The sequence below is a fragment of the Bufo gargarizans genome, chromosome 6 (assembly GCF_014858855.1).
Source record: "Bufo gargarizans isolate SCDJY-AF-19 chromosome 6, ASM1485885v1, whole genome shotgun sequence".
Lineage (NCBI taxonomy): Eukaryota > Metazoa > Chordata > Amphibia > Anura > Bufonidae > Bufo > Bufo gargarizans.
The window spans coordinates 65124039-65149237 of NC_058085.1; the positions used below are offsets into that span (position 1 = coordinate 65124039).

The 25199-nt window shown below is 46.5% G+C and overlaps 2 protein-coding genes across 2 annotated transcripts in view; one reads left to right on the plus strand and one right to left on the minus strand.

Annotated features, from left to right (window-relative positions):
* Window positions 1–24140, minus strand: part of LOC122941789 (SAP30 binding protein) — a 59505-nt gene extending 35365 nt beyond the window's left edge. Inside the window, exons 1-3 of the mRNA XM_044299225.1 lie at window positions 23924–24140; window positions 15568–15668; window positions 1213–1260 (exon numbers count right to left, since the gene is read on the minus strand). Of these exons, the coding sequence (XP_044155160.1) occupies window positions 1213–1260; window positions 15568–15668; window positions 23924–24014 (240 nt within the window). The 5' untranslated portion in view covers window positions 24015–24140. The remainder of the gene's footprint in view (window positions 1–1212; window positions 1261–15567; window positions 15669–23923) is intronic.
* The window catches only part of RECQL5 (RecQ like helicase 5), a 103701-nt gene continuing 102582 nt past the window's right edge, over window positions 24081–25199 (plus strand). Inside the window, exon 1 of the mRNA XM_044299224.1 lies at window positions 24081–24205. The gene's annotated coding sequence lies outside the window, so the exon portion shown is untranslated. The remainder of the gene's footprint in view (window positions 24206–25199) is intronic.

Sequence of the window (25199 nt, forward strand, 5' to 3'; positions counted from 1 at the left end):
TTTTAATTGTGAAAAAGAAAGTAAAGGAAGTACCATGAGGTCTTCTGAAGCGCGAGTAGTATCCTTCTCATCTAACAACAAATATTCAAAATGTTATATGGCTGAATTGTATATGAAGTTTGAGTATCTGAGTCAAAGTGAGACTCTAAGTCAGCCAGAAGTGGAAAACACATGGGAGTACCCAGATTGATTATATGGATCCATCACGCCCATTATGGTCTATGGATCTGTGTTTTTTTACGTCACCCGTGTTTCACGGACCATTTATAAGAGATGCTCTGAAAATAAATTTTCAGCCTAGCAGTGTCCGTGGAACATGGATGACACATTGAGAGCAAAAACAGACACACGGACCAAACATGGATTCTTCACGGATGATACACGACGTGTAAATATGGCCCAATTCATAAATATCTGTGGAAGGCGCATATTTAAAGAAGACCTGTCACCGCTCCTGACATGTCTGTGTTAATAGCTTCATGCATTCCCCATGTAATAACAATTCTGGAGCCTCTATTCTTATGTCTCCATGTTGTGCCATTCCTGTATTATTTCTACTAGAATTTATGAATGAATTGCTAGCAGTCTGCAGTAAGGGTACAGGGGGTGGTAACAAGTTGGGGGGGGGGGGGGGGGGGGGGTGTACCGGTACAGACTTACTCTATCCAATCAGCTCTGCCATTTTCCGAATGTGCAGGTACCCCCCCCCAACTGGTAACACCCCTCTGTACCCTTACTGCAGACTGCTAGTAATTTATTCTTAACATCTAGCAGAAATAAAGGAAAGGCACAGCATACAGACATAACAATAGAGGCTCCAGAATTATTACATGGGGAATGCATGAAGCATGTCAGGAGAGAGGACAGATCCTCTTTCAATGAAGTCAATTAATTTGTATTGGGAAGAATACAAGCCATGTCCTTTTATGCTGTACACGTCAGGTACATGACAGAAGATGATCCGGTAGAAACAATACTCACATATCAGGAAAAAGGGAAGAGAAAGCAGCAAGGGTTAAAACTATTAAACTACACACACACACACACACACACACACACACAGCAGAGACAGGCAAGCAGCGCCATGAAATCCTCAGACCACCGTGTATACAGAAGATTACACAGCGGCTCGCTCAGGAGACAGGAAAGGGTGTTAGCAGGGCAGAGGACACACAGGAGATAGCCATGCCATCTAACCCTCTCCCAAAATACCTTTGTTTCATCAGTCTCCTGATTGTCATTCTCTGAAACGTCCTCTTCCTACAAAAACAAGAATTTACAGGGTTTAGGAAACAGGAGTCCGATCCTGGGGGGTGAGAGTTCACATGAACTACTGAACGCCATACTTTACACTGCAATTATGCCATAAAACTGGCACCACTCTAGAGCTACATATGCCACATTGGATCATCTTGAGGGGTTGCAAAGCTTTACGTTCCCAACTATACATCCGGGTCGCGATCACTGTTAGAATCCAGTTTATCCATAAACCATTTAAAGGGGGCCCCTCACACTGAATCTACTTATCTGGCTCCCTGGTATCACGGGTAACGCTAGGGAGGCTCGTCCCAGTCTTCCATTGGCTGCTCCCCCTGACACCGGAGGTTTTTATCAGCGCACGGGAAGAAACAGCGACGGCGGTGCGGGGACCAGGAGTGGCGCAGGAAGCAGGGAGCCAGGGAAGTAGAATCAGTGTGAGGGGCCCGGGCATTTTTCAGTCTCGGATAACCCCTTTTACACCAAAAGACATTAAATGTTGTTAACGACTGCTTTAAAGTAATTTGCAGCAGGGTGGATAAAAATCAATGATTTAAAAAATAAAATAAAAAAATCTGATTTATTTAAATCTGATTTTTTTTTTTCTATAAAATGATTTGAGGAAAATGTATTACCATCCAAAGGTTATTCCATCATGAAATAAAGATATTATTTTTTTTTTTATTATGTAGAATAGGGCTGTATGTTTATTTTGGTAAATAAATTCCATTAATCCATTCACAATGTCATGCTCTTTCAGAGGTTTCTCTGCCTACAAGATATTATCACAGATACTTGGTTTACTTTTGCAGTTCTCAAAACTGAATTAGACTCAGCAGAGATCACATGCCTCTTCTTCACAGCAAAAATGTTATAACATGAACAAAAAGACCTTAATCCTAACTTCTACAAACCTATGAATACAGAATAGGGCTGCACGATAAATCTAAAAAATAATCGAATAGCGATAATCGGCAAATGCGATATGGCCGACCCGTAAATGCCGAGATTATATATGAAGGGGCCCTACACACAAAGCCAGTTATGTGTGTGATAGGGCTGCAGTAAACGAATATTTTTGTAATCGAGTATTCTATCGATTATATTTCTCGATTCATCGAGTAATCTAATAAGAAAAAGCTACTTAAAATAACGTACGTAATTAGGTATGTATAAAGTTATTGGTTTGAAGGGGTTAATAACTTTATACATGCCTAATGCCAAGGTGCTTCCATTAACCCCTCCAAACCAATAACTTTATACATGCCCATTGGGTTTGGAGGGGTTAATGGAAGCACCTTGGCATTAGGCATGTATAAAGTTATTGGTTTGAAGAGGTTAATGGAAGCACCTTGGAGGTGCCTTCATTAACCCCTCTCTAAACCAATAACTTTATACAAACCAAGGTGGTGCCTGCAGCCTCCATTAACCACTCTCTCTCCATCTGCCTGCCCCCAGCCTCTGATCTGCCTCCCCCCCCCCTCCAGCCTCTGATCTGCCTCCCCCCCCCCCCTCCAGCCTCTGATCTGCCTCCCCCCTCGGGTAACGCAACCCCCCCCCCCTCCCTCCCTCCCCCCCTCCCCCCCCAGTATTAATCATCGGTGGCCACAGGGTCCCCCTCCCCCCCCCCCATCATTGGTGGCAGTGTCAGTTCCGATCGGAGCCCCAGCAGTGTAATGCTGGGGCTCCGATCGGTCACCATGGCAGCCAGGAGTCACGCTACTGAAGTCCTGGCTGTCATGGTATGTTAGTGAGCAGAGAGCAGCGCATTATACTCACGTGCGCTGTGGCCGGCGGTCGCTCCTTCTCATAGGTCTGTGCGGCGCATTGCTAATGCTGTAAGCATTAGCAATCCGCCGCACAGACAGAAGGAGCGACCGGCGGCCACAGCGCACGTGAGTATAATGCGCTGCTCTCTGCTCACTAACATACCATGACAGCCAGGACTTCAGTAGCGTCCTGGCTGCCATGGTAACCGATCGGAGCCCCAGCATTACACTGCTGGGGCTCCGATCGGAACTGCAAACTGCCACCAATGATATGGGGGGGGGGGACCCTGTGGGATATGGCCGGCAGATTCATTGGTAGTGCAGTGGCCACAGTCCCTCCCCTCCTCCTCCTACGTCCTAGATTGGTGTTCAGCGGCAGCCGCGCACAGTGGGGAGGGAGAGACTCCCTCCTCCTCCCTCCTCCTCCTCCCTCAGCTGTGCCGGCCGCTCAGTCCTGCCTCTCTGGCCTCCGGAGGACACGGAAGCGGTGAGTGAGACGCTTAATTTCACTCCCGCTCCGTGATCACGTGATTTAAACGATTCCTCGATGCAGGGAAACTGCATCGATGAATTTTTTGACTCGATTTAATCGAGTTATTCGAATAATCGTTTCAGCCCTAGTGTGTGAAGTATTTTACTACTGTGTAAAACAATCTCTCTCCTATTGATAACATGGCCAGCCTCTGTACTCGCTCACTTTCACGATGAATGCACTGCAGCGAACGGGCCTTCCGGCAAATGACTGACGTCACTTAGTAACGCTCCTGTTTCCTGAAGTGGGAGGAGCGTTACTAAGTGACGTCAGTCACGCGCCAGCCGGCCAGCTCGCTGCAGTACATTCATAGTGACAGTGAGTACAGAGGCTGGCCATGTTATCAATAGGAGAGAGCTTGTTTTAAACACTAGTAAAATACTTTCAGGGCCGGCGCTACCATAAGGCAGACCAAGCGGCTGCCTTAGGGCGCGCCCTGCGCAGGGCGGAAAAATGAATGCCCTTCTTTTTTTTTTTTTTTTTTATAACTTTCTTGAATTTGTGCCGCAGCGCCGCCGCCTTGCGCCCGCCCCCAGCCTGCGTGTGTCGGCCGCTCAGAGTCACGGCAACACACCGGTCACATGTGCTCAGCCTGCCATGGGGGCCTGACTGGTAGTAAGCTGCGCCGCCGGCGGGTATGGCAGGGACTAATAGGCGAGGCTCGAGCTGACTGATTGTGTTGTGTCTGACTCACACAGACACACACAGCCGTCAGCCAGATTAGACCACCAGACGCACTGGCAGCCAGCAGCAGCAGGAGTCAGGCAGGTCAGGAGTGGACTCAGGACTTAAGGTAGGTCACTTGAAGTTTGAACTGTTCCGAATTGAATGTATTGTATATAATAATTAATATGATCATTTAAAATTATTTCAAAATCATAAAATGAGGCCATAAGTGCTAGTCTAGTGCCAGAGCAGAGGCGCTCAGGCTTTTAGCACGGCATTCAATTATGTGTTTTAAAAAAGTAATTACAAAACAACAATCATTAATATTGGCCCCCCCCCCAATATTAATGATTGTTGTTTTGTAATTACTTTTTTTAAACACATCATTGAATGCCGTGCTAAAAGCCTGAGCGCCTCTGCTCTGGCGCTAGTTTGTGTGACCGTGACATGATGGAGGGAGGGGGTACAATGTAAATGTCTGTACAGTTGTACAGTACTCTGAGTATGTGACATGGGAATGGGGCCAGGCCGCCAGGAAGGGTCGGCTGGGGGGGGGGGGGGGGGGTTAAAATGTGACACAGTAAGGGGTAACGATGTGATCATGGATGGCGCCAGGGCTGTCCGGGCTGGGGAGGGATTAAGTGCAATGGGGGGGAGAAATGTGACACAATAGTCTATTGTGTCACATTTCTCCCCCCCCCCCCCCCATGGCACATCATTCCCCCGCCTGGACGTCCCTGGCCCCATCCATGATCATATTATTACCCCCTATTGTCAATAGGCCGGGGCGGGGGGGGGGGGGGGGGGAATGTGACACCATAGGGGGTGCTCATGGGATGGGGCCAGGTCCGGACGGGGGGGGGGGCGATGTGCCATGGGGGGGGGGGGGGGGCGCCAAAATGTAGCTTCGCTTGTGTTGGCAAAAATCCTTGCACCGGCCCTGAATACTTTACACACAAATCCAGTTATGTGCGCAGTTTAGGACACATAGGGCCATGAGGGGGACTAGCATAAGACACTATATGTCTTATGCTGGCCCCCCTCATGGCCTTATGTGTCATAGCACACATCCTCCACAACACGGCGCCATCCACAGATCCCCCCACAACAGTGCCATCCACAGATCCCCCATAACTATGTCATACCCAGCCGCGTCAGCGGCTCATATGGGAAAATACAAGCAAATAGACCTTTAGCACAATTCCCTTAAAATATCGCATACCGTTATCACAATTTTTAGGGCCCTAATCGCAATCGCACAAAATTCCCATATCGTGCAGCCCTAATACAGAATCAACCTAATATGAAAAGTTGTTATTCTAAAAATCTTCATCTTCTTGCATATTATAAGTTATACCAGCAAGAATTAGTCTTTATGTAGAAAACTATGATTTAAATCAAGCCTTACTGACTAGTGATTTAAATCAGTTTGATCAAATCCACCCTGATTTGCAGTGTTTCCATCAAGCAAAAATACCTCTCTTGTCTTTATTTTGCTTCCATATTAGTGCTGCTGCTAATGGGGAGGGGAGGAAGCCATGAACAGAATCAGCCTCCTTCCCCCTCTGGCAGCCAACAATACGGTCCTTTCTTACTTCCCTACAGGAAGTAGTACTTACTTCTTACTACAGGAGTCTTCTCAGGTGTAGGGCCATGGTACAGTAGGGACTCCTCTCCGACAAGCAAGTCAGAACACTATGGAGGAGATTTATCAAACTGGTGTAAAATACAACTGGCTTAGGCTACTTTCACACTAGCGTTCGTTGGTCCGCTCGTGAGCTCCGTTTGAAGGGGCTCACGAGCGGACCCGAACGCCTCCGTCCAGCCCTGATGCAGTCTGAATGGATGCGGATCCGCTCAGACTGCATCAGTCTGGCGGCGTTCAGCCTCCGCTCCGCTCGCCTCCGCACGGACAGGCGGACAGCTGAACGCTGCTTGCAGCGTTCGGGTGTCCGCCTGGCCGTGCGGATCCGTCCAGACTTACAATGTAAGTCAATGGGGACGGATCCGTTTGAAGATGCCACAATATGGCTCAATCTTCAAGCGGATCCGTCCCCCATTGACTTTACATTGAAAGTCTGGACGGATCCGTCCGAGGCTATTTTCACACTTCGCTTTTTTTTGCCATTTTAATGCAGACGGATCCGTTCTGAACGGAGCCTCCGTCTGCATTAATATGATCGGATCCGTTCAGAACGGATCCGATCGAACGCTAGTGTGAAAGTAGCCTTAGTTGCCCATAGGAACCAATCAGATTCCATCTTTAATTTTTCACAGTTCCTTTGGAAAATGAAAGGTGGAATCTGATTGGTTTCTATGGGCAACTAAGCCAGCTCTACTTTACACTAGCCCTAAATCACATATCCTTACTGTTTCAAAACCGCTTGCTACACTGAAGCTGTGACTGCTGGGGAAGTTGTGGCCAGCCAGCCATTTTTTCTGCAGCAGCCACTCCAGGGGAAATGTATTACATGGCAGCCATTCACATGAATGAGCCCCTGCTAACCAGGATCTCCTCCTGACTAGAGATGAGCGAACTTCTGTTTTAAGTTCGGCGTCTAAAGTTCGGGGGCGGGTTAGCGGAGAATCCCGATCTGGAACCGGATATGGATTCCGACTTCCGTTGTGGTCCGTGGTAGCGGAATCAATAATGGCCGATTATTGATTCCGCTACCACGGACCACAACGGAAGTCGGAATCCATATCCGGTTCCAGATCGGGATTCTCCGGTAACCCGCCCCCGAACTTTAGACGCCGAACTTAAAACAGAAGTTCGCTCATCTCTACTCCTGACGGGACTACCCTTTTTATAGGAGCCAACTTCTCCGCGTCTGCCACACACAACGTCACCACGAGAAGATAGGTGCTGGCAGGAACGTAATCAGCACGGTCTAAAGCCTTCCTCCATTCATACAATGGAGTTGTGTCTCTTCAGAAAATGACCTACCGTTTAAATTTGATGTGAAACATATTTTTAAATTTTCCATGTTGATATCTATATTTACGGTAAACAAAAAACATAAAATCCTACAGTTTTCACACTTAATGAGGCCGGCGAGCATTCCGTTTGTATCCAGCAGCGGTAAAACCAGAGGATTCCGGAAGGTTGTTCTCTGCACAACAGAGATGTGAAAGTAGCCTTAGGCCTCATGCACACGAATATATTCTTTTTCCGTATCCGTTCCTTTTTTTTGTGTACCGTATACAGAACCATTCATTTCAAAAACAAACAAAAAAACGGAAGGTGTGCAATTATACTCCGTGTGCATTGCGTTTCTGCATGTCCGTATTTCCGTTCCGCAAAAAAAATAGAACAGGTCCTATTATTGTCCGCATTATGGACAAGGATAGTACTGTTCTATTAGGGGCCAGGAGGTTCCATATGGAATGCACACGGACGTCATCCGTATTTTTTTGCGGATGCGCTTTTCACGTCCGCGTGAATGGGTCTGCATCCATTCAGCAATTTTTCACAATGGGTGTGGACCTAATCATTTCAATGGGGCCCCAAAAGATGCAGACAGCACACCATATACTGTCCGCATCCGTAGTTCTGTTCTGCGGCCCCGCAAGAAAGATAGAGCATGTCCTATTCTTGTCCGCAGCCACGAACAAGAACAGGCCTTTCTATTATAGTGCCGGCCATGTGTGGTCCACAAAATGCGGACAGCACATGGCCTGTGTCCGTGTTTTGTGGATCCGCAATTTGTAGACTGCAAAACACTTGCGGCTCTGTGAATGGACCTTAGTATCTGTGCAATACTGACAGTACAGTGCACTGTGAATCAATGAGACCCACTGGATCTTGAAGAAGTAAAAAAATAAATAAATACAAATTTTAATAAAATAAATAAATTTGCCTTTGACCAGATCTGCTCATTTATAATTAATTAAAAATCTGCAGCACGGTGGCCAAGACCATACAGAGGAATAACAAGACAGGTTCTGCTCAGAACAGGCCTCCCCATGGTCAACCAGTGAAGTTGAGTGCACATGCTCAGCGTCATATCCAGAGGTTGTATGAGTGCTGGCAGCATTGCTGCAGAGGTTAAAGAGGTGGGGGGGTCAGCCTGTCAGTGCTCAGACCATACGCCGCAAACTGCATCAAATTGGTCCGCATGGCTGTTGTCCCAGAAGGAAGCCTCTTCTAAAGATGGACAAGAAAGGCCGCAAACTGTTTGCTGAAGACAAGTAGACTAAGGACCTGGATTACTGGAACCATGTCCTGTGGTCTGATGAGACCAAGATAAACATATTTGGTTCAGATGTGTCAAGCGTGTGTGGCGGCAACCAGGTGAGGAGTACAAAGAAAGTGTCTTGACTACAGTCAGGCATGGTGGTGGGGGTGTCATGGTTTGGGGCTGGATGAGTGCTGCCGGCATTGGGGAGCTACAGTTCATTGAGGGAACCATGAATGCCAACATGTACTGAAGCAGAGTATGATCCCTTCCCTTCGGAAACTGGGCCGCAGGGCAGTACTCCAACCTGATAATGACCCCAAACAAGCCTCCAAGACGACCACTGCCTTGCTAAACAAACAGGGTAAAGGTGCTGGACTGGCCAAGCATGTCTCCAGACCTAAACCCTATTGAGCATCTGTGGGGCATCCTCAAATGGAAGGTGGAGGAGCGCAAGGTCTTTGACATCCCCCAGCTCCGTGATGTCATGGAGGAGAGGAAGAGTAGTCCAGTGGCAGCTTGTGAAGCTCTAGTGAACTCCATGCCCAAGAGAGGCAGCGCTGGAAAATAATGGTGGCCACACAAAATATTGACACTTTGGGCACAATTTGGCCATTTTCACTTAGGGGTGTACTCAATTTTGCGAGATACTGTAGCTCTCTGCATAAGCCAAATACTGAATATGAGATCAGAAAAGAGATATCCTTTGTTTAACCCTTTCAGGACCCAGCCATTTTTCACCTTAAAGGGAACCGGTCACCGGGATTTTGTGTATAGAGCTGAGGACATGGGTTGCTAGATGGCCGCTAGCACATCTGCAATACCCAGTCCCTATAGCTCTGTGTGCTTTTATTGTGTAAAAAAAACGATTTGATAGACATGCAAATTAACCTGAGAGGAGTCCTGTCACTGAGATGAGTCCAGCGGGAAGAAGCCTAGCACCGTCCTTCATCCTCCTAATCTCCTCCTTGTTCCCTGACGTCAGAAAGCTAGAGCGCCGTAATCTCGCAATACGCGAGCTAGTGTTTGCGCAGTTACTTCCCTGAGGCTGATGCCAGCACAAGGAAGGAACACTAATGCGGGGCGGTGCTGGGATCCTTCACGCTGGACTCATCTCAGGGACAGGACTCCTCTCAGAATAATTTGCATATCTATCAAATCACTTTTTTTTACACAATAATGCACACAGAGCTATGGGGACTGGGTATTGCGGATGTGCTAGCGGCCATCTAGCAACGCATGTCCTCAGCTCTGTACACAAAATCCCGGTGACAGGTTCCCTTTAAGGACCAGGCCATTTTTTAGCAAATCTGACATGTGTCACTTTATGTGGTAATAACTTTAAAACACTTACTTATCCAGGCCATTCTGAGATTTTTTTTTTCTCATTTACCACAAATTTTGAAAAATGAGCACATTCAAATTTCAATATCTCTACTTTTATAATAGATGGTAATAACTCCAAAAATAGTTATTACTTTACATTCCCCATATGTCTACTTCCCGTTTGGATCATTTTGTAAATGACATTTTGGGGGAGACGGACGTTAGAAGGCTTAGAAGTTTAGAAGCAAATTTTGAAATTATTCAGAAAATTTCTAAAACCCACTTTTTAAGGACCAGTTCAGGTCTGAAGTCACTTTGTGAGGCTTACATAATAGAAACCAGCCATAAATTGCCACATTTTATAAACTACAACCCTCAAGGTATTTAAAACTGATTTTAGGCTACTTTCACACTTGCGTTCGGAGCGGATTAGTCTGGTGTCTGCACAGACGGATCCGCTCCTATAACGCAAACGATGGTATCCATTTAGGACGTATCCGTCTGCATAACTTTTTTTTCAGATCCGATTTTTCACTTCGTGAAAACTCAGATCCGACAGTATATTCTAACACAGAGGCGTTCCCACGCTTCAATTTAGAATATACTAAGAGAACTGTGTACATAACTTCCCCCTGCTGCCTGGCAGCATCCGATCTCTTACAGGGGGCTGTGATGCGCACTGGCCACCAATGAATATAATACTGGGGAGGGAGGGAGGGAGGGAGGGAGGGGGGCCGCACTGGCCACCAATGAATTTAAAACTGGGGAGGAAGGGGGGTCTGCCCCCTGCTGCCTGGCAGCACCAGATCTATTACAGGGGGCTATAATATGCACAATTAACCCCTCAGGTGCGGCACCTGGGGGGTTAATTGTGCGGATCACAGCCCCCTGTAAGAGATCGGGTGCTGCCAGGCAGCAATGACAGTTCTCAGTATATTCTAACTTGAAGCGTCCCCATTACTATGGGAACGCCTCTGTGTTAGAATATACTGTCGGATCTGAGTTTCACGATCTAACTCAAATCCAATGGTATAGTCTAACAGAGGCGTTCCCATGGTGATGGGGACGCTTCAAGTTAAAATATACCATCGGATCGGAGAAAACTCCGATCCGATGGTATATTAATAGGGACTCCTGACTTTACATTGAAAGTCAATAAGGGACGGATCCGTTTGTGTCAACGGCAAACGGATCCATCCCCATTGACTTGCATTGTAAGTCTGGACGGATCCGTTTGGCTCCGCACGGCCAGGCGGACACCCGAACGCTGCAAGCCGCGTTCGGGTGTCCGCCTGCTGAGCGGAACGGAGGCCAAACTGTGCCAAACTGAGGCATTCTGAGCGGATCCGCATCCTCTCAAAATGCATTGGGGCTGTACGGATCTGTTCGGGCCGCTTGTGAGAGCCTTCAAACGGAACTCACAAGCGGAACCCCGAACGCAAGTGTAAAAGTAGTCTGCAGAACGGGTGCGGACCCATTCATTAATTCTCAATGGGGACGGAAAGGATGCGGACAGCACACATAGTGCTGTCCACATCCGCATTTCAAGTCCGCGGCTCCGGAAAAAATAGAACATGTCCTATTCTTGTCCGCAATAGCGGACAATAGGCATTTCTATAGGGCTGCCGGCCCAGTGTATTGCGGATCCGCAATACACTACGGACGTGTGAATAGACCCTTAATAGAAAATAAATTTCTGAATTTTACTTTTTTGGCAGATTTTCCATTTTAATCCATTTTTCCAGTAGCAAAGCAAGGGTTAACAGCCAAACAAAACTCAATATTTATTGCCCTGATTCTGTAGTTTACAGAAACACCCCACATGTGGTCGTAAACTGCTGTACGGGCAGACGGCAGGGCGTGGAAGGAAAGGAATGCCAAATAGTTTTTGGAAGGCAGATTTCACTGGGATAATTTTAAGCTGCCATGTCACATTTGAAGCCCCCCTGATGCACCCCTAGAGTAGAAACTCCAAAAAAAAGACCCCATTTTGGAAACTACGGGATAAGGTGGCAGTTTTGTTGGTGCCATTTTAGGGTACATATGATTTTTGGTTGCTCTATATTACACTTTTTGTGAGGCAAGGTAACAAGAAATAGCTGTTTTGGCACCGTTTTTATTTTTATTTACAATGTTCAGGTTAGATCATGTGGTATTTTTATAGAGCAGGTTGTTTCTGTCAGTTTTACATAATAAAGCATTATAAAAAAAAATGGCTTTCAGAATATGTAGAAAAAAAAAAATCATAGTTTAATTTTTTGGGGGCGAATGTTATAGGGGCTCATTTTTTTGTACGAGATGACGGTTTGATTGGTACATTTTAAGGTGCATGTAACTTTTTGATTGCTTGGTATTACACTTTGTGATGTAAGGGGACACTATTTTTTTTTTGTTTTACGGTGTTCACATGAGGGGTTAGGTCATGTGATATGTTATATACAGCAGGTTCTTCCGGACACGGCGATACATAATCTGTATACTTTATTTATTTAAGTTTTACACTATAACAGCATTTTTTAAACAAAAATAAATACAAATCATGTTTTAATGTTTCCATATTGTGAGCGCCATTTTATTTTTATTTTTTTATTGAGCGATTGTCTTAAGTAGGGTCTCATTTTTTGTGGGATGAGATGACGGTTTGACTGGCACTATTTTGGGGTGCATATGACTTTTTGATCGCTTGGTATTATAATTTTTGTGATGTATGGTGACCCAATAAAAAAAAAAAAAAAAAAAAAAAAAAAAAAGGGTTTTTGTACACTTTTTTTACGGTGTTTATCTGAGTGGTTAGGTCATGTGTTTTTTTTTTATAGAGCTGGTCGTTACGGACGTGGCAATACCCAATATGTATAATTTTTTAAATTTATGTTTTACACAATGATATTTTTGAAACAAAAAAAATAATCATGTTTTAGTGTCTGCATATTCTGAGAGCCATAGTTTTGCAGTTTTTGGGCGATTGTCTTAGGTAGGGGCTCATTTTTTGCGGGGTGAGGTGATGGTTAGATTAGTACTATTGTGGGGGGCATACGCCTTTTTGATCGCTTGGTGTTGCACTTTTAGTGACGTAAGGTGACAAAAAGATATTTTTTTAACAGTTTTTATTTTATCTTTTTGACAGTGTTCACCTGAGGGGTTAGGTCATGTGATATTTTTATATTGCCAGTTGATACGGACACGGCGATACCCAATATGTCCCCCCCCCCCTTTTTTTTTTTTTTACAATTTTTCTTTACTTTATTTTGGAAAAAGGACGCTTTTTTATTTTTTACTTGAAACTTTTAATTTTCTTTTGTACAACTTTATTTTTCTAACTTTTCCCCCACAACTTTTGGGGGTCTGCTGATTCCCTTTACAATGCATTACAATACTTATACATTGCAATACAATACTTCTGTATTGTAATGCATTGGCTGTAAGTGTATTACACACTAATACACTTCAGCCTGCTGGATCTCAGACTCTCCCGGAAGGCAGCCACGATGCTAAGGAAGGCATCGGGCTGCCTTCCCTGCCTCGGGTCCCCGTTACAGCAGCACGGGGACCTAATAGACACCCCGCACACATCTGAAGCCGGCACGTGCCGTGGTCAGCGCTGACTGTGGTAATGCAAGGGTTAATGCGCCAGCAGCATTTCACCAATGCTGGCGCATAGAGCAGGGGTCCAGCTATCAGTGACTTCTGGACCCCTGCCGCAGATCGGGCAGGCACAGCTCCTGCACCCGCCTGATCAGCGCACCATACAAGTACGGCGCTGGGCGTTAAGTCAAGTCCGGTTGCGCCGTACTTGTATGGTGCTGGTCGTTAAGGAATTAAAGGGAATGGTTTGCCAAAAATTTTATCTGCTAGTTAAAACCAAATAGCAACACATCTCTTTTTTTCTAATCTGTTTTTGTTTTCTGATTACAGATTTTTTAATTCTATTTCCTGAACATGATTATGGGGGCAGCTATCTTGCCTGAGCTGTTTTAACAGCATTTAGAAAGCATTAAAGGGGTTTCCCCATCTCAGACAATGGGGGCATATCGCTAGGATACGCCCCCATTGTCTGATAGGTGCGGGTCCCACCTCTGAGACCCGTACCTACAATGAGAACGGAGCCGGGAAATGAACGGAGGGCACACTGCGCATGCGCAGCCGCCCTCCATTCCTTTCTATGGGGCCGCCGAAAATAGCCCATTCACTTCTATGGGAGCAGCGCTTGGTGGTGGACGGACCCCGGGAAATCTGGGGTCCTCCAGCCACAGTGCTCCTCGCTTCGTTCTCGTTGTAGGTGCGGGTCCCAACGGTGGAATTGTCCTATTACCAGCGCACAGCAAAGGAGATCCCTATCTCCAAAGACAAAAGTGATAGATTGTTTATAACTTACTGCCTCGCTGGTAATCGGACATATCAATGTAATATGTTAATAAGCAATTTATTTAAAAAAAAGATACACAAATAAAAAACAGAGATATTTACAACTGATGAAATATCAATATATATAGTCAATCAACACCACATAATAGTATATAAGTGCATTGACAGTGTGCGTTACTGGGCCCTAGTAGTCACACTTCACTCCCACTTATACATTCATATAAAAGACCGGTCATTGGTATAAAACTACCCAACACAGGTCAAATTGACGCTCCCAGTGATGGCTAACCTCCGGCACTCCAGCTGTGTTGATACTACGACTCCCAGCATGCTCCATTTATTTCTGTGGAGTTCTGAGAACAGCCAAACAAGTGTGCATCTTGGGAGTTGTAGTTTTACCACAGCTGGGGTGCCGGAGGTTAGCCATCACAGAACTATTCTGTGCCAATATTCTAAATATTTCTGTAATTGCATGTAATTAAAAATTCATTATAGCTACTGAGTTATTCAATGAAATCTATCTGTAGAGCGCCACCTGCTGTTTGCTCTTTTTCTAATTTCTCTCTCCTCACTGAGACAGAAGCACACACTCCGTTCCATCCTTCAGCTGCAGCAGACAGGACACACCTCTGACAAAGGACACTTACCTGAGCTGCCAGCCTGAAATAAATGTAGCAGAGCAATTGGAACAATGAATGTGGAGATCTCTGGATCCATGTGAGGTCCAGGGCTGGTTCTAGCTTTGTTAGAAAGAGGTCGTCTTGTGCTATATGATGTCTGATTTTTGTTACATTGTTCATGTGATGACCCCTTTAATAGATGACCGTATCCTTTTTAGATATTAATAAACTCTCTGCCTCCCGCATCTCAGAAATATAGTTATATCGCCATTTTTCCGTACTTCTTATCCTCCAACATGTAGCAGTGAATTAGATGTCAAATGAGTGTTTACGGTGGTAATTCTCTTCAAAGAGAAGGGGTTGTCCGAAATTTTTAAAAAGTGACAAAGATCAGGTGGCTGTATAAAATAAAGAAAAAAAAAAAAAAAAAAAGTCCTACCATTCATGACCGCTGAGACCAAGTAATTGGAGGCAGTGGTCATGTGAATGATGAACCGCGTGTCACCCCCGCAGGCCCTGCTGGGATCAGAGCGGAGGCTTGGGAGCAGTGGGACATGACAGGTGTTAGTTATTCTTTGCTTCTGTTCTTACAGCCCCTGCTCCTCTGCACTAATTTAAAAATAAAAATCTTAGACAACCCCTTTAAGAGGTGGGCAACATCCGATTTCTACATTTCATGACATTTCCTGCTGCCAGATTAATTTGTTAAACTTTTGCACAATCCCTGAACTTCGCCCAAAACAACGTGGCCGAAGCACGGATTTCAGAGACATCAAGTTACTTATTGCAGGTGATCGAGGTAATGACAGACGGTAGGATGGGGTTCGGTCTCGCCCCCCTTATCCTAAACTACTTACAGAATGCCGACTTGACTCGTCATCTTTGTTGGATCGATCCTCTTCCACCCGCGATAGGTCACCCAGTCCATACGACCTGGACACCAGGCCCCCATTCTCATCTGAAACCGAAAACTAAACGTTTGAAAGAAGAAGAACGCTGAAAATATTAACGCCCCCCCCCCCCCCCCCTTAGTGCATAAACAGGTACAAGGTTTTAATTCATGCCAGAAAATTGGGTTGAAAGCCCAGCACTTTTGGAATACAAAGTCTCTTTAAATATCCGGACAGTGGGGGGGGGGGGGGGGAGAAAAAAAAAAAAAAAAAAAAAAGTTCGCTTACATGTTTCAGGTGACTACCGCACCCTCAGGGTGCATTCACGCAACCGTATGTATTTTGCCATCCACAAAATGCGGATCTGCAAAAAAATATGGATGGCTTCCGTGTGACATCCGTTAGTTTTTTTGGGCGAATCCACTGTAACAATGGCCACTCTTGTCCGCAAAACAGACAAGAATAGGACGTGTTCTCTCTTTTTTGCGGGACATACGGATGCAGACGCCACACATTGAAATTAATAGGTCCGCATCCAATCCGCAGAAAACGCGGACCACAAATACGGTCGTGTGAATGGGGCCTTAGTCTTAGCATAAAATATATATATATATATTATAATTATATATATATATATATATATATATATATATATATATATATATATATATATATATATATATATATATATATATATATTAGGGCTGCAGCTAACGATTATTTGAATAATCGATTAGTTGCCGATTAATTACTACGATTAATCGATTAATCGGAAAAAACTACAAAAAAGAGAGGTTTATATGATCTTACTTGAAAAATTATGTTCAAAGGCCATATTAAAACAAATTGTGGACGACACTTATGGGGGATCTGTGGACGACACTTATGGGGGATCTGTGGACGACACTATTATGGGGGATCTGTGGACGACACTATTATGGGGGATCTGTGGACGACACTATTATGGGGGATCTGTGGACGACACTATTATGGGGGATCTGTGGACGACACTATTATGGGGGATCTGTGGACGACACTATTATGGGGGATCTGTGGACGACACTATTATGGGGGATCTGTGGACGACACTATTATGGGGGATCTGTGGACGACACTATTATGGGGGATCTGTGGACGACACTATTATGGGGGATCTGTGGACGACACTATTATGGGGGATCTGTGGACGACACTATTATGGGGGATCTGTGGACGACACTATTATGGGGGATCTGTGGACGACACTATTATGGGGGATCTGTGGACGACACTATTATGGGGGATCTGTGGACGACACTATTATGGGGGATCTGTGGACGACACTATTATGGGGGATCTGTGGACGACACTATTATGGGGGATCTGTGGACGACACTATTATGGGGGATCTGTGGACGACACTATTATGGGGGATCTGTGGACGACACTATTATGGGGGATCTGTGGACGACACTATTATGGGGGATCTGTGGACGACACTATTATGGGGGATCTGTGGACGACACTATTATGGGGGATCTGTGGACGACACTATTATGGGGGATCTGTGGACGACACTATTATGGGGGATCTGTGGACGACACTATTATGGGGGATCTGTGGACGACACTATTATGGGGGATCTGTGGACGACACTATTATGGGGGATCTGTGGACGACACTATTATGGGGGATCTGTGGACGACACTATTATGGGGGATCTGTGGACGGCGTAGTTATGGAGAGGGGGGTCTGTGGACGGCGTAGTTATGGAGAGGGGGATCTGTGGACGGCGTAGTTATGGAGAGGGGGATATGTGCACTGTTATGGGCATAACAGTGCACAGATCCCTTTCCTCATAACAGTGCACAGACCCCCCTCCCCATAGCAGTGCCATACACAGACACCCCCCCTCCTCCCCATAGCAGTGCCATACACAGACACCCCCCCTCCTCCCCATAGCAGTGCCATACACAGATCCTCCCCCCTCCCCATAGCAGTGCTATACACAGACCCCCCCTTCCCATAGCAGTGCCATAGACAGATCCCCCCTTCCCCCTTCCCCCTAACAGCCCCGGCCCCGATGCTTGCATCTTTATTTTACCTTTTTACAATGACGCTCCCGCTCCTGTAACAGCCAGGCAGAGCGGACGGCGGCGTAACGTCACTCAATCACGTGACGCGCCTGCTCCGCCCACTTCATGAATGAAGGAGGCGGAGCAGGCGTGTCACGTGAGTGAGTGACGTTACGCCGCCGTCCGCTCTGCCTGGCTGTTACAGGAGCGGGAGCGTCATTGTAAAAAGGTAAAATAAAGATGCAGCGACCGCCCGCCCGCCCGCATAGCAACGAATCGGCGATTATTCGATAACTGGATTCGTCGACAACGAATCCAGTTATCGAATATAATCGATTACATCGATTAATCGTTGCAGCCCTAATATATATATATATATATTTTTTTTTCTAATTGTCATTTATCAAACCGGTGTAATGCAGAACTGGCTTAGTTGCAATATTAAGTGGTGGTGTTGGAAAGTACAACTTGTCCCGCACAAAACAAACCCTCATCCCTGACAAGTAGAGCAGAGAGGAGGATAAGGCAGCTCTTTAGCTCAGAGTTGTGAAGTAACTTCCTTCTGTGTCATTAGGGCAGGTTTTGTGTGTACTAATAGGACAGCGAACATTTTATTTCTCCTGATGACTGCTCCTTAGACAAAATGAGCCATTATAACTAATGAAAGGTATTTGGGAATATATTTATAATTAAGTAATCATTTTTTAATTCCCGGAGTACCCCTTTAAGGTCTTCTGCAATTCTAATCTTAAAGTGACGTGTAGTGCAGCCAATACACTGTTTATTACACTCGCTGCATTCTAGCACATATAGGACATACAGTGTATTGCAGTTTATTATGTTTGAGATTATTGGCAGTGGAAGCAATCTGCTTCCCAGATATTACATCTACACAAACCACATCTATTCAAGCCACAGTTGTAAAAGCCAGTTCCCATGCTCTCCCCATCACAGCTCAGGAGGCGTGTCCATGCTCTCCCCATCACAGCTCAGGAGGCGTGTCCATGCTCTCCCCATCACAGCTCAGGAGGCGTGCCCATGCTCTCCCCATCACAGCTCAGGAGGCGTGTCCATGCTCTCCCCATCACAGCTCAGGAGGCGTGTCCATGCTCTCCCCATCACAGCTCAGGAGGCGTGCCCATGCTCTCCCCATCACAGCTCAGGAGGCGTGTCCATGCTCTCCCCATCACAGCTCAGGAGGCGTGTCCATGCTCTCCCCATCACAGCTCAGGAGGCGTGTCCATGCTCTCCCCATCACAGCTCAGGAGGCGTGTCCATGCTCTCCCCATCACAGCTCAGGAGGCGTGTCCATGCTCTCCCCATCACAGCTCAGGAGGCGTGCCCATGCTCTCCCCATCACAGCTCAGGAGGCGTGCCCATGCTCTCCCCATCACAGCTCAGGAGGCGTGTCCATGCTCTCCCCATCACAGCTCAGGAGGCGTGTCCATGCTCTCCCCATCACAGCTCAGGAGGCGTGTCCATGCTCTCCCCATCACAGCTCAGGAGGCGTGTCCATGCTCTCCCCATTACAGCTCAGGAGGCGTGCCCATGCTCTCCCCATCACAGCTCAGGAGGCGTGTCCATGCTCTCCCCATCACAGCTCAGGAGGCGTGCCCATGCTCTCCCCATCACAGCTCAGGAGGCGTGCCCATGCTCTCCCTATCACAGCTCAGGAGGCGTGTCCATGCTCTCCCCATCACAGCTCAGGAGGCGTGTCCATGCTCTCCCCATCACAGCTCAGGAGACAGTTGAAGGATGAAACTGAGCATGTGCGGCCATCTCAGTGAGCAGCACAAAAAAAATAAGGAAAAGAACAGTAGGTGGCGCTATCCAGATACATGTTATTGAATAACTCAGTAGCTATGCAAAATTTTTAATGACATGCAATTACAAAAGTAATTAGATCCAGGTGCTGGTTTGAAAACTGTATTAGATTTTTAGTGGGACAACCCCTTTGAAGATAGCTGTCCAACCATTGACATAATCTCTCAAATAACGATCCAGAGCAGGACACTATGGGGTGGTACAAAAGACAAACACCCTGTTTATATATTTTAGGGGGACCATACATAATAGGAATGCATTTAGGGCATGCCCTTCCTCCAGCAACTGCCCAGGAGCATCTTTGAATCGCCATTTACGGTAAGTATCACCATCTTGTAGTATTTGAAAGATATCTCTCTCATAATCATGACCATCTAAAACCACAACAGCTCCCCTTTGTCACAGCTCCCAATAGTAATATTTTTATTCTGTTGTATAAAGCATGTAAGTGAACTTGGTTTTAAAAAAAAAATTCTACTGTCCGGATATTTAATAAAGGCATTTTATATTCCAAAAGTGCTGGACTTTGAACCCAATTTTCTATTTGGAAAAGGAATATCGGTCCTCAGTTGGTGCACCTGTTCTACTTGGAGGTCAGCCCATTATTTAGCTTTTTTTCTGTTCAGTTAATGCCACTCATCCTCAAGGACCCTATACACAGGGCCAAGAAATGCTCATTAGCGATTATCTGGCGGTGTAAAAGTACCGCCAATTACCCGATGAAGAAGCGAAACGCTCACAGAAAAATCGTTGAGTGCCGACAGCAGACTGTGCTGTGTAAACAACGAGTCAATATGAGGAAGAGCGATGGCATTGGGGATTACTCCTCCCCATACTGAGGAGGAGATCGCTGCATGGAAATACAGCGTTCTCCTCCACCAGCAGGAATGCTTCCCTCCCGATAATCTGCTGGTGCAAGACCTGGCGCCGTGACATTACTGGCTGGAGGACACAAAATCCACATAAACAGCAATACATCCAAATGCAGCAGCGGTGATGGCATCAAATTACCAAATCAAGATGCATCACTGTTCTGCATGTGTAATAGCTTGGACCACCGAAAAGCCCTGCTCCAGTAAAGCCCAATGCCCTCTTCCAGCATACAGATCCCTTTCTTGGGAGTCAGTAATTAGCCAGTGAGAAGAAATACAGAGTGGCCCAACCACAAATTACATGGTCAGCCAATACTGCCGCTCTCCTCCAGCTCAGGGCCACACCTGAGGTGGTCACACATGTGCAGATGCTCTCCGTTATATTCTCCACCTCTCTGCTGCAAATGGGGGGTTTCTATTTATTAGGGTCTTATAAGGATGACCACATGCAGTCTTAGGCCATATGGACTTTCCGGAAAGAGGGCCAGATCGGAGTCCCACTGCAAAAGCAGGTCCTGAGGACTCAGTATGGCCAAGTATTATAAAGTCCTTTTCAAAATGCTGATGCTCCCAGCAAACAGCTGATCTTTCCAGGGGTAGGTGACAGACAGGCATCTGCACTACAGGGGGAATATGGAATCACATGGCAGCCATTGAAATGTAGGACTATGGCCCCTTGCAGACGAGCGTTCCTCCCGCAGCGAGTCCGCAGTGCAGCACCCGTCCTGACCTCCCAGCGCTGCCGGGGGTCACATAGCATTATATTGATTTATGATGCTATGTAACCCTTACAGTTCTGGAATGTATTGGTTAACAATCCAGTGTTATCCAATACATTCCAGAACTGAAAGGGTTACATAGCATCATAAATCAATTTAATGCTATGTGACCCCCGGCAGCGCCAGGAGCTGCGTTGCAGACTGGCTGCGGGAGGAATGCTCATCTGCAAGGGGCCTACCTATATAATTTACGGATAGCTTGAGGCTACAATAAGGGTCCTGAGCTGTGCCCGATGGGGCCCATGGACAGGCCCTTTTAAAGGGGTTGTCTCACTTCAGCAAATGGCATTTATCATGTAGAGAGTTAATACAAGGCACTTACTAATGTATTGTGATTGTCCATATTGCTTCCATTTATTTTCCAGCACATTATATGCTGCTCAAATCCAGGGGTTACGACCACCATAGCACCGCAGATAAGAGGTGGACAGGACAGGAGGTGCTGCGTATGTGTGCCTATGTGCACTCCCATGGTCCCGGCCACCAGAGAGGTCACTGCTTCTTATAGTGCAGGGATCAGCAACCTTCGGCAGTCCAGCTGTTGCGCAACTACAACTCCCAGCATGCACACTTACTCGGCTGGTCTTGTAACTCCCAAATAAGTGAAAGGAGGATTCTGGGAGTTGTAGTTTTAGAACTTCTGGAGTGCCAGTTATAGTGTGCAAGCACGACCGGTGCTGCAGGATTACAGGGTGGTCGTAACCACTGGAAATGGGTGGTGTATAATGTGATGGAAAAATGAAGCCAATCACAATACATTAGTAAGTGCCTTGTATTTACTTTGAACAAATGCTATAAACCAGCGGCTCACCCTGTGTGCTGTGTGGATAGGGTGCTCACCCCTCGGTCCACCCAGACCGCACAAAGGATAAAGAATTTGTATAAAAAGATGAGGGGCACTCCGTATAAGGGAACGATATTGGATAATATTAATTTAATGTCATCAACATTATCATACATAAAACTATATTCATTGCACATAAAAATCCATAGAACTAAGATACATAAAAGATATATAAATTTTTTTTTAAAAAACAGCAGCACTAAGTCCTGAGAGGCTAATGGTTACAGAGTTCATCAAGCGTCAGAAAATTCATCAAGCATCAAGCATTGGTCAGCCTGCAATCCATATAATCCAACCTGCAATTGGTCCCATATAGTGTAAAATTCCAATATATCCAGAAGACGGAATGAGATATCACACTGACCGATTTAGAATGTCCAGCTATAAGCAATAAATCTTTTATGTCCCGACAGAGAAGGTCTTCCGCTACAAAAGGTAAGTAGTAGCCGGATCTCTTACCTCTGTATCAGCTCCGCTCACATGGAGACTCGAGGTCGCAGCCGAGTGCAGCGACGTGGCGTCCCACGTGGTATAGAGTCAGACGTGACGTCTCACGTGACTCACCAGCTGAAGTTATCGTAGCTTCTTTCTTCAGCGCTTTACAAGCAGCGCCTCTATAGCGGACTGTCTATGCAGCACAAATCCCGACCGATGTGATCACTTGTCAGTCACTCGTAGTATCCGGGAAAAAAAGGAGGCTCACTGTCCCACACTTGCCCAGACGCGTTTCAGGGTATACACCCCTTCCCCACTGAGGAAGGGGTGTATACCCTGAAACGCGTCTGGGCAAGTGTGGGACAGTGAGCCTCCTTTTTTTCCCGGATACTACGAGTGACTGACAAGTGATCACATCGGTCGGGATTTGTGCTGCATAGACAGTCCGCTATAGAGGCGCTGCTTGTAAAGCGCTGAAGAAAGAAGCTACGATAACTTCAGCTGGTGAGTCACGTGAGACGTCACGTCTGACTCTATACCACGTGGGACGCCACGTCGCTGCACTCGGCTGCGACCTCGAGTCTCCATGTGAGCGGAGCTGATACAGAGGTAAGAGATCCGGCTACTACTTACCTTTTGTAGCGGAAGACCTTCTCTGTCGGGACATAAAAGATTTATTGCTTATAGCTGGACATTCTAAATCGGTCAGTGTGATATCTCATTCCGTCTTCTGGATATATTGGAATTTTACACTATATGGGACCAATTGCAGGTTGTATTTACTTTGTCTACATGATAAATGCCACTTGTTGAAGAGAAACAACCCCTTTAACCCATTCGCTATCAGCGCCGTACAAACATGGTGCCCACTCACGCGTTCAGAGGGCGCCATGGCCGGCGGATTTTAGCTGTTTCAAGCAGCAGAGACCCGCAGCTAGTGACCGCGACCAGCAATAATGCCAATATCTGTCATTAAAGATCAAGGCATCTAAAGGGTGAAAAACCTTACCGTCATCCGCTGCGGCCAATGAGGATGCTGGTAATGGAATTCAATAGGCTGGGTCTCTCTGAAGAGACCCAGGGTATTGAAGTTGTAATTCTTATTTTGGCCATCAGGTGGCAGGCCAACACAAGAAATGAGCAATTCTCTTCAAATCATGGGTCTAAAAAGAAATTCCTGAGAATGGGGTCTCATTCCCTGTCCTGATGGATCCACAGGTTGGGCACGGCTGCTTCATTTATTCTCTATGGGACTGCAGAGCTGTACTTCGCCACCTCCAGCATTCAAACCCTCATATGAAGACCAGGAGGGGGCTCAGGGCCCCCTTTATAGTAGTCTGTGGGGCCCCCTGCGATCCGACATTTATCACCTCTCCTGCGGATTAAGGGAGAACCCCCCTGAGATTGTTCGTACCACTGCAGATTATGGGCTGTGTAGCCAGGACCTACCTACCTACCGCACACCCCACATATCAATCCTCTACACACTAGGCCCCGCCATTTTTTAAGTCTCACCGTCCACTTCCCCCTCACTATCGGGCTCCGGCTCCGAGTCCCCGACATACACGGCCAGAGAAGACAGCACATTCTTCCTGCTCGTCGCCATCACTCCCGTCGTCGCTGTGACGTTCTCCAGGTCCCGGAAGGAAGGAGAGCCGTAATCACCATAGTAACTGTGCCCAGGTCTGGTGACGTCATCAGTGCGCGCCGGGAGCGGTGGAAGTTCGGAGGAAGTTTGCGGGGAGCTGGTACTGGGCTGGACGTTAGAGCTTGTATTGAGGTCAATGTGTAGAGCCGGTGGGTACTGACAGCAGGGCAGGGGCACTCAGCCCGTCCTCCAGGCCTGTGCCAGACACGCGGCAAACATGATGGTGGGCGTCACGCGTTACCAGCTGGAGTGAAAAGAGGAGCAACCAATCAGATGACAGCTTTTATTCTCCAACCTGCTGTGTTAAAATGAAAGCTGGAATCTGATTCGTCGATGTGTGCCGTTGTTGCTAGTTGACGTTTATGAGGCCTAACTCTGCGGTGTACTGTGCTGGAGGCCTCCCATGGCTGCCAGGTCACACATGACAGTCAGTGTGGTAACAGCTGGCATCAGTAGCAATGACCTAAATACCACTGCTTCTATTGAGAATTGATTTATTGAGCTTTGGTTGGTAACTGTGACATGGCTTCTCTGTTGTCGGGGTACCCCTTTTAAGTGAGGCGTTGTGAGTGTATTTACGTTTATAGTTTAATTCTCTATTACAGTTGACACCTTTTCCACAAAAATAGGTTGAGATATTGGGCTTTTTTTATTTTTTATTCTGAAATATCTTTTGGCTCTGGGGTAGTAAAAGTTATTTCGGTTATTTTGGTTATTCTCCAGTGCTCAAGAGTAGTTAAAGGGGGGTTCCCTCGAATAAATATCTATTGACGGGATCGGTGATAACTGTTGGATTGTTGGGGGGCCACATTCCCCCTCCCCATGTACCCACAGTGCAGACTGTGCAGCTATCGACTAGTTTTGTAATCGAGTACTCTCGATTAAGCCAATGATTAATCCAGTACTCTAATAAGAAAAAACTAATTAAAAGAGCGTTTTTCTTTATAAAAACTCATCAGCCCCCAACCTCCAGTGCCACCAGCTTCCCCCCTCCAGTGCCACCAGCTTCTCCCCCTCCAGTGCCACCAGCTTCTCCCCCTCCAGTGCCACCAGCTTCTCCCCCTCCAGTGCCACCAGCTTCTCCCCCTCCAGTGCCACCAGCTTCTCCCCCTCCAGTGCCACCAGCTTCTCCCCCTCCAGTGC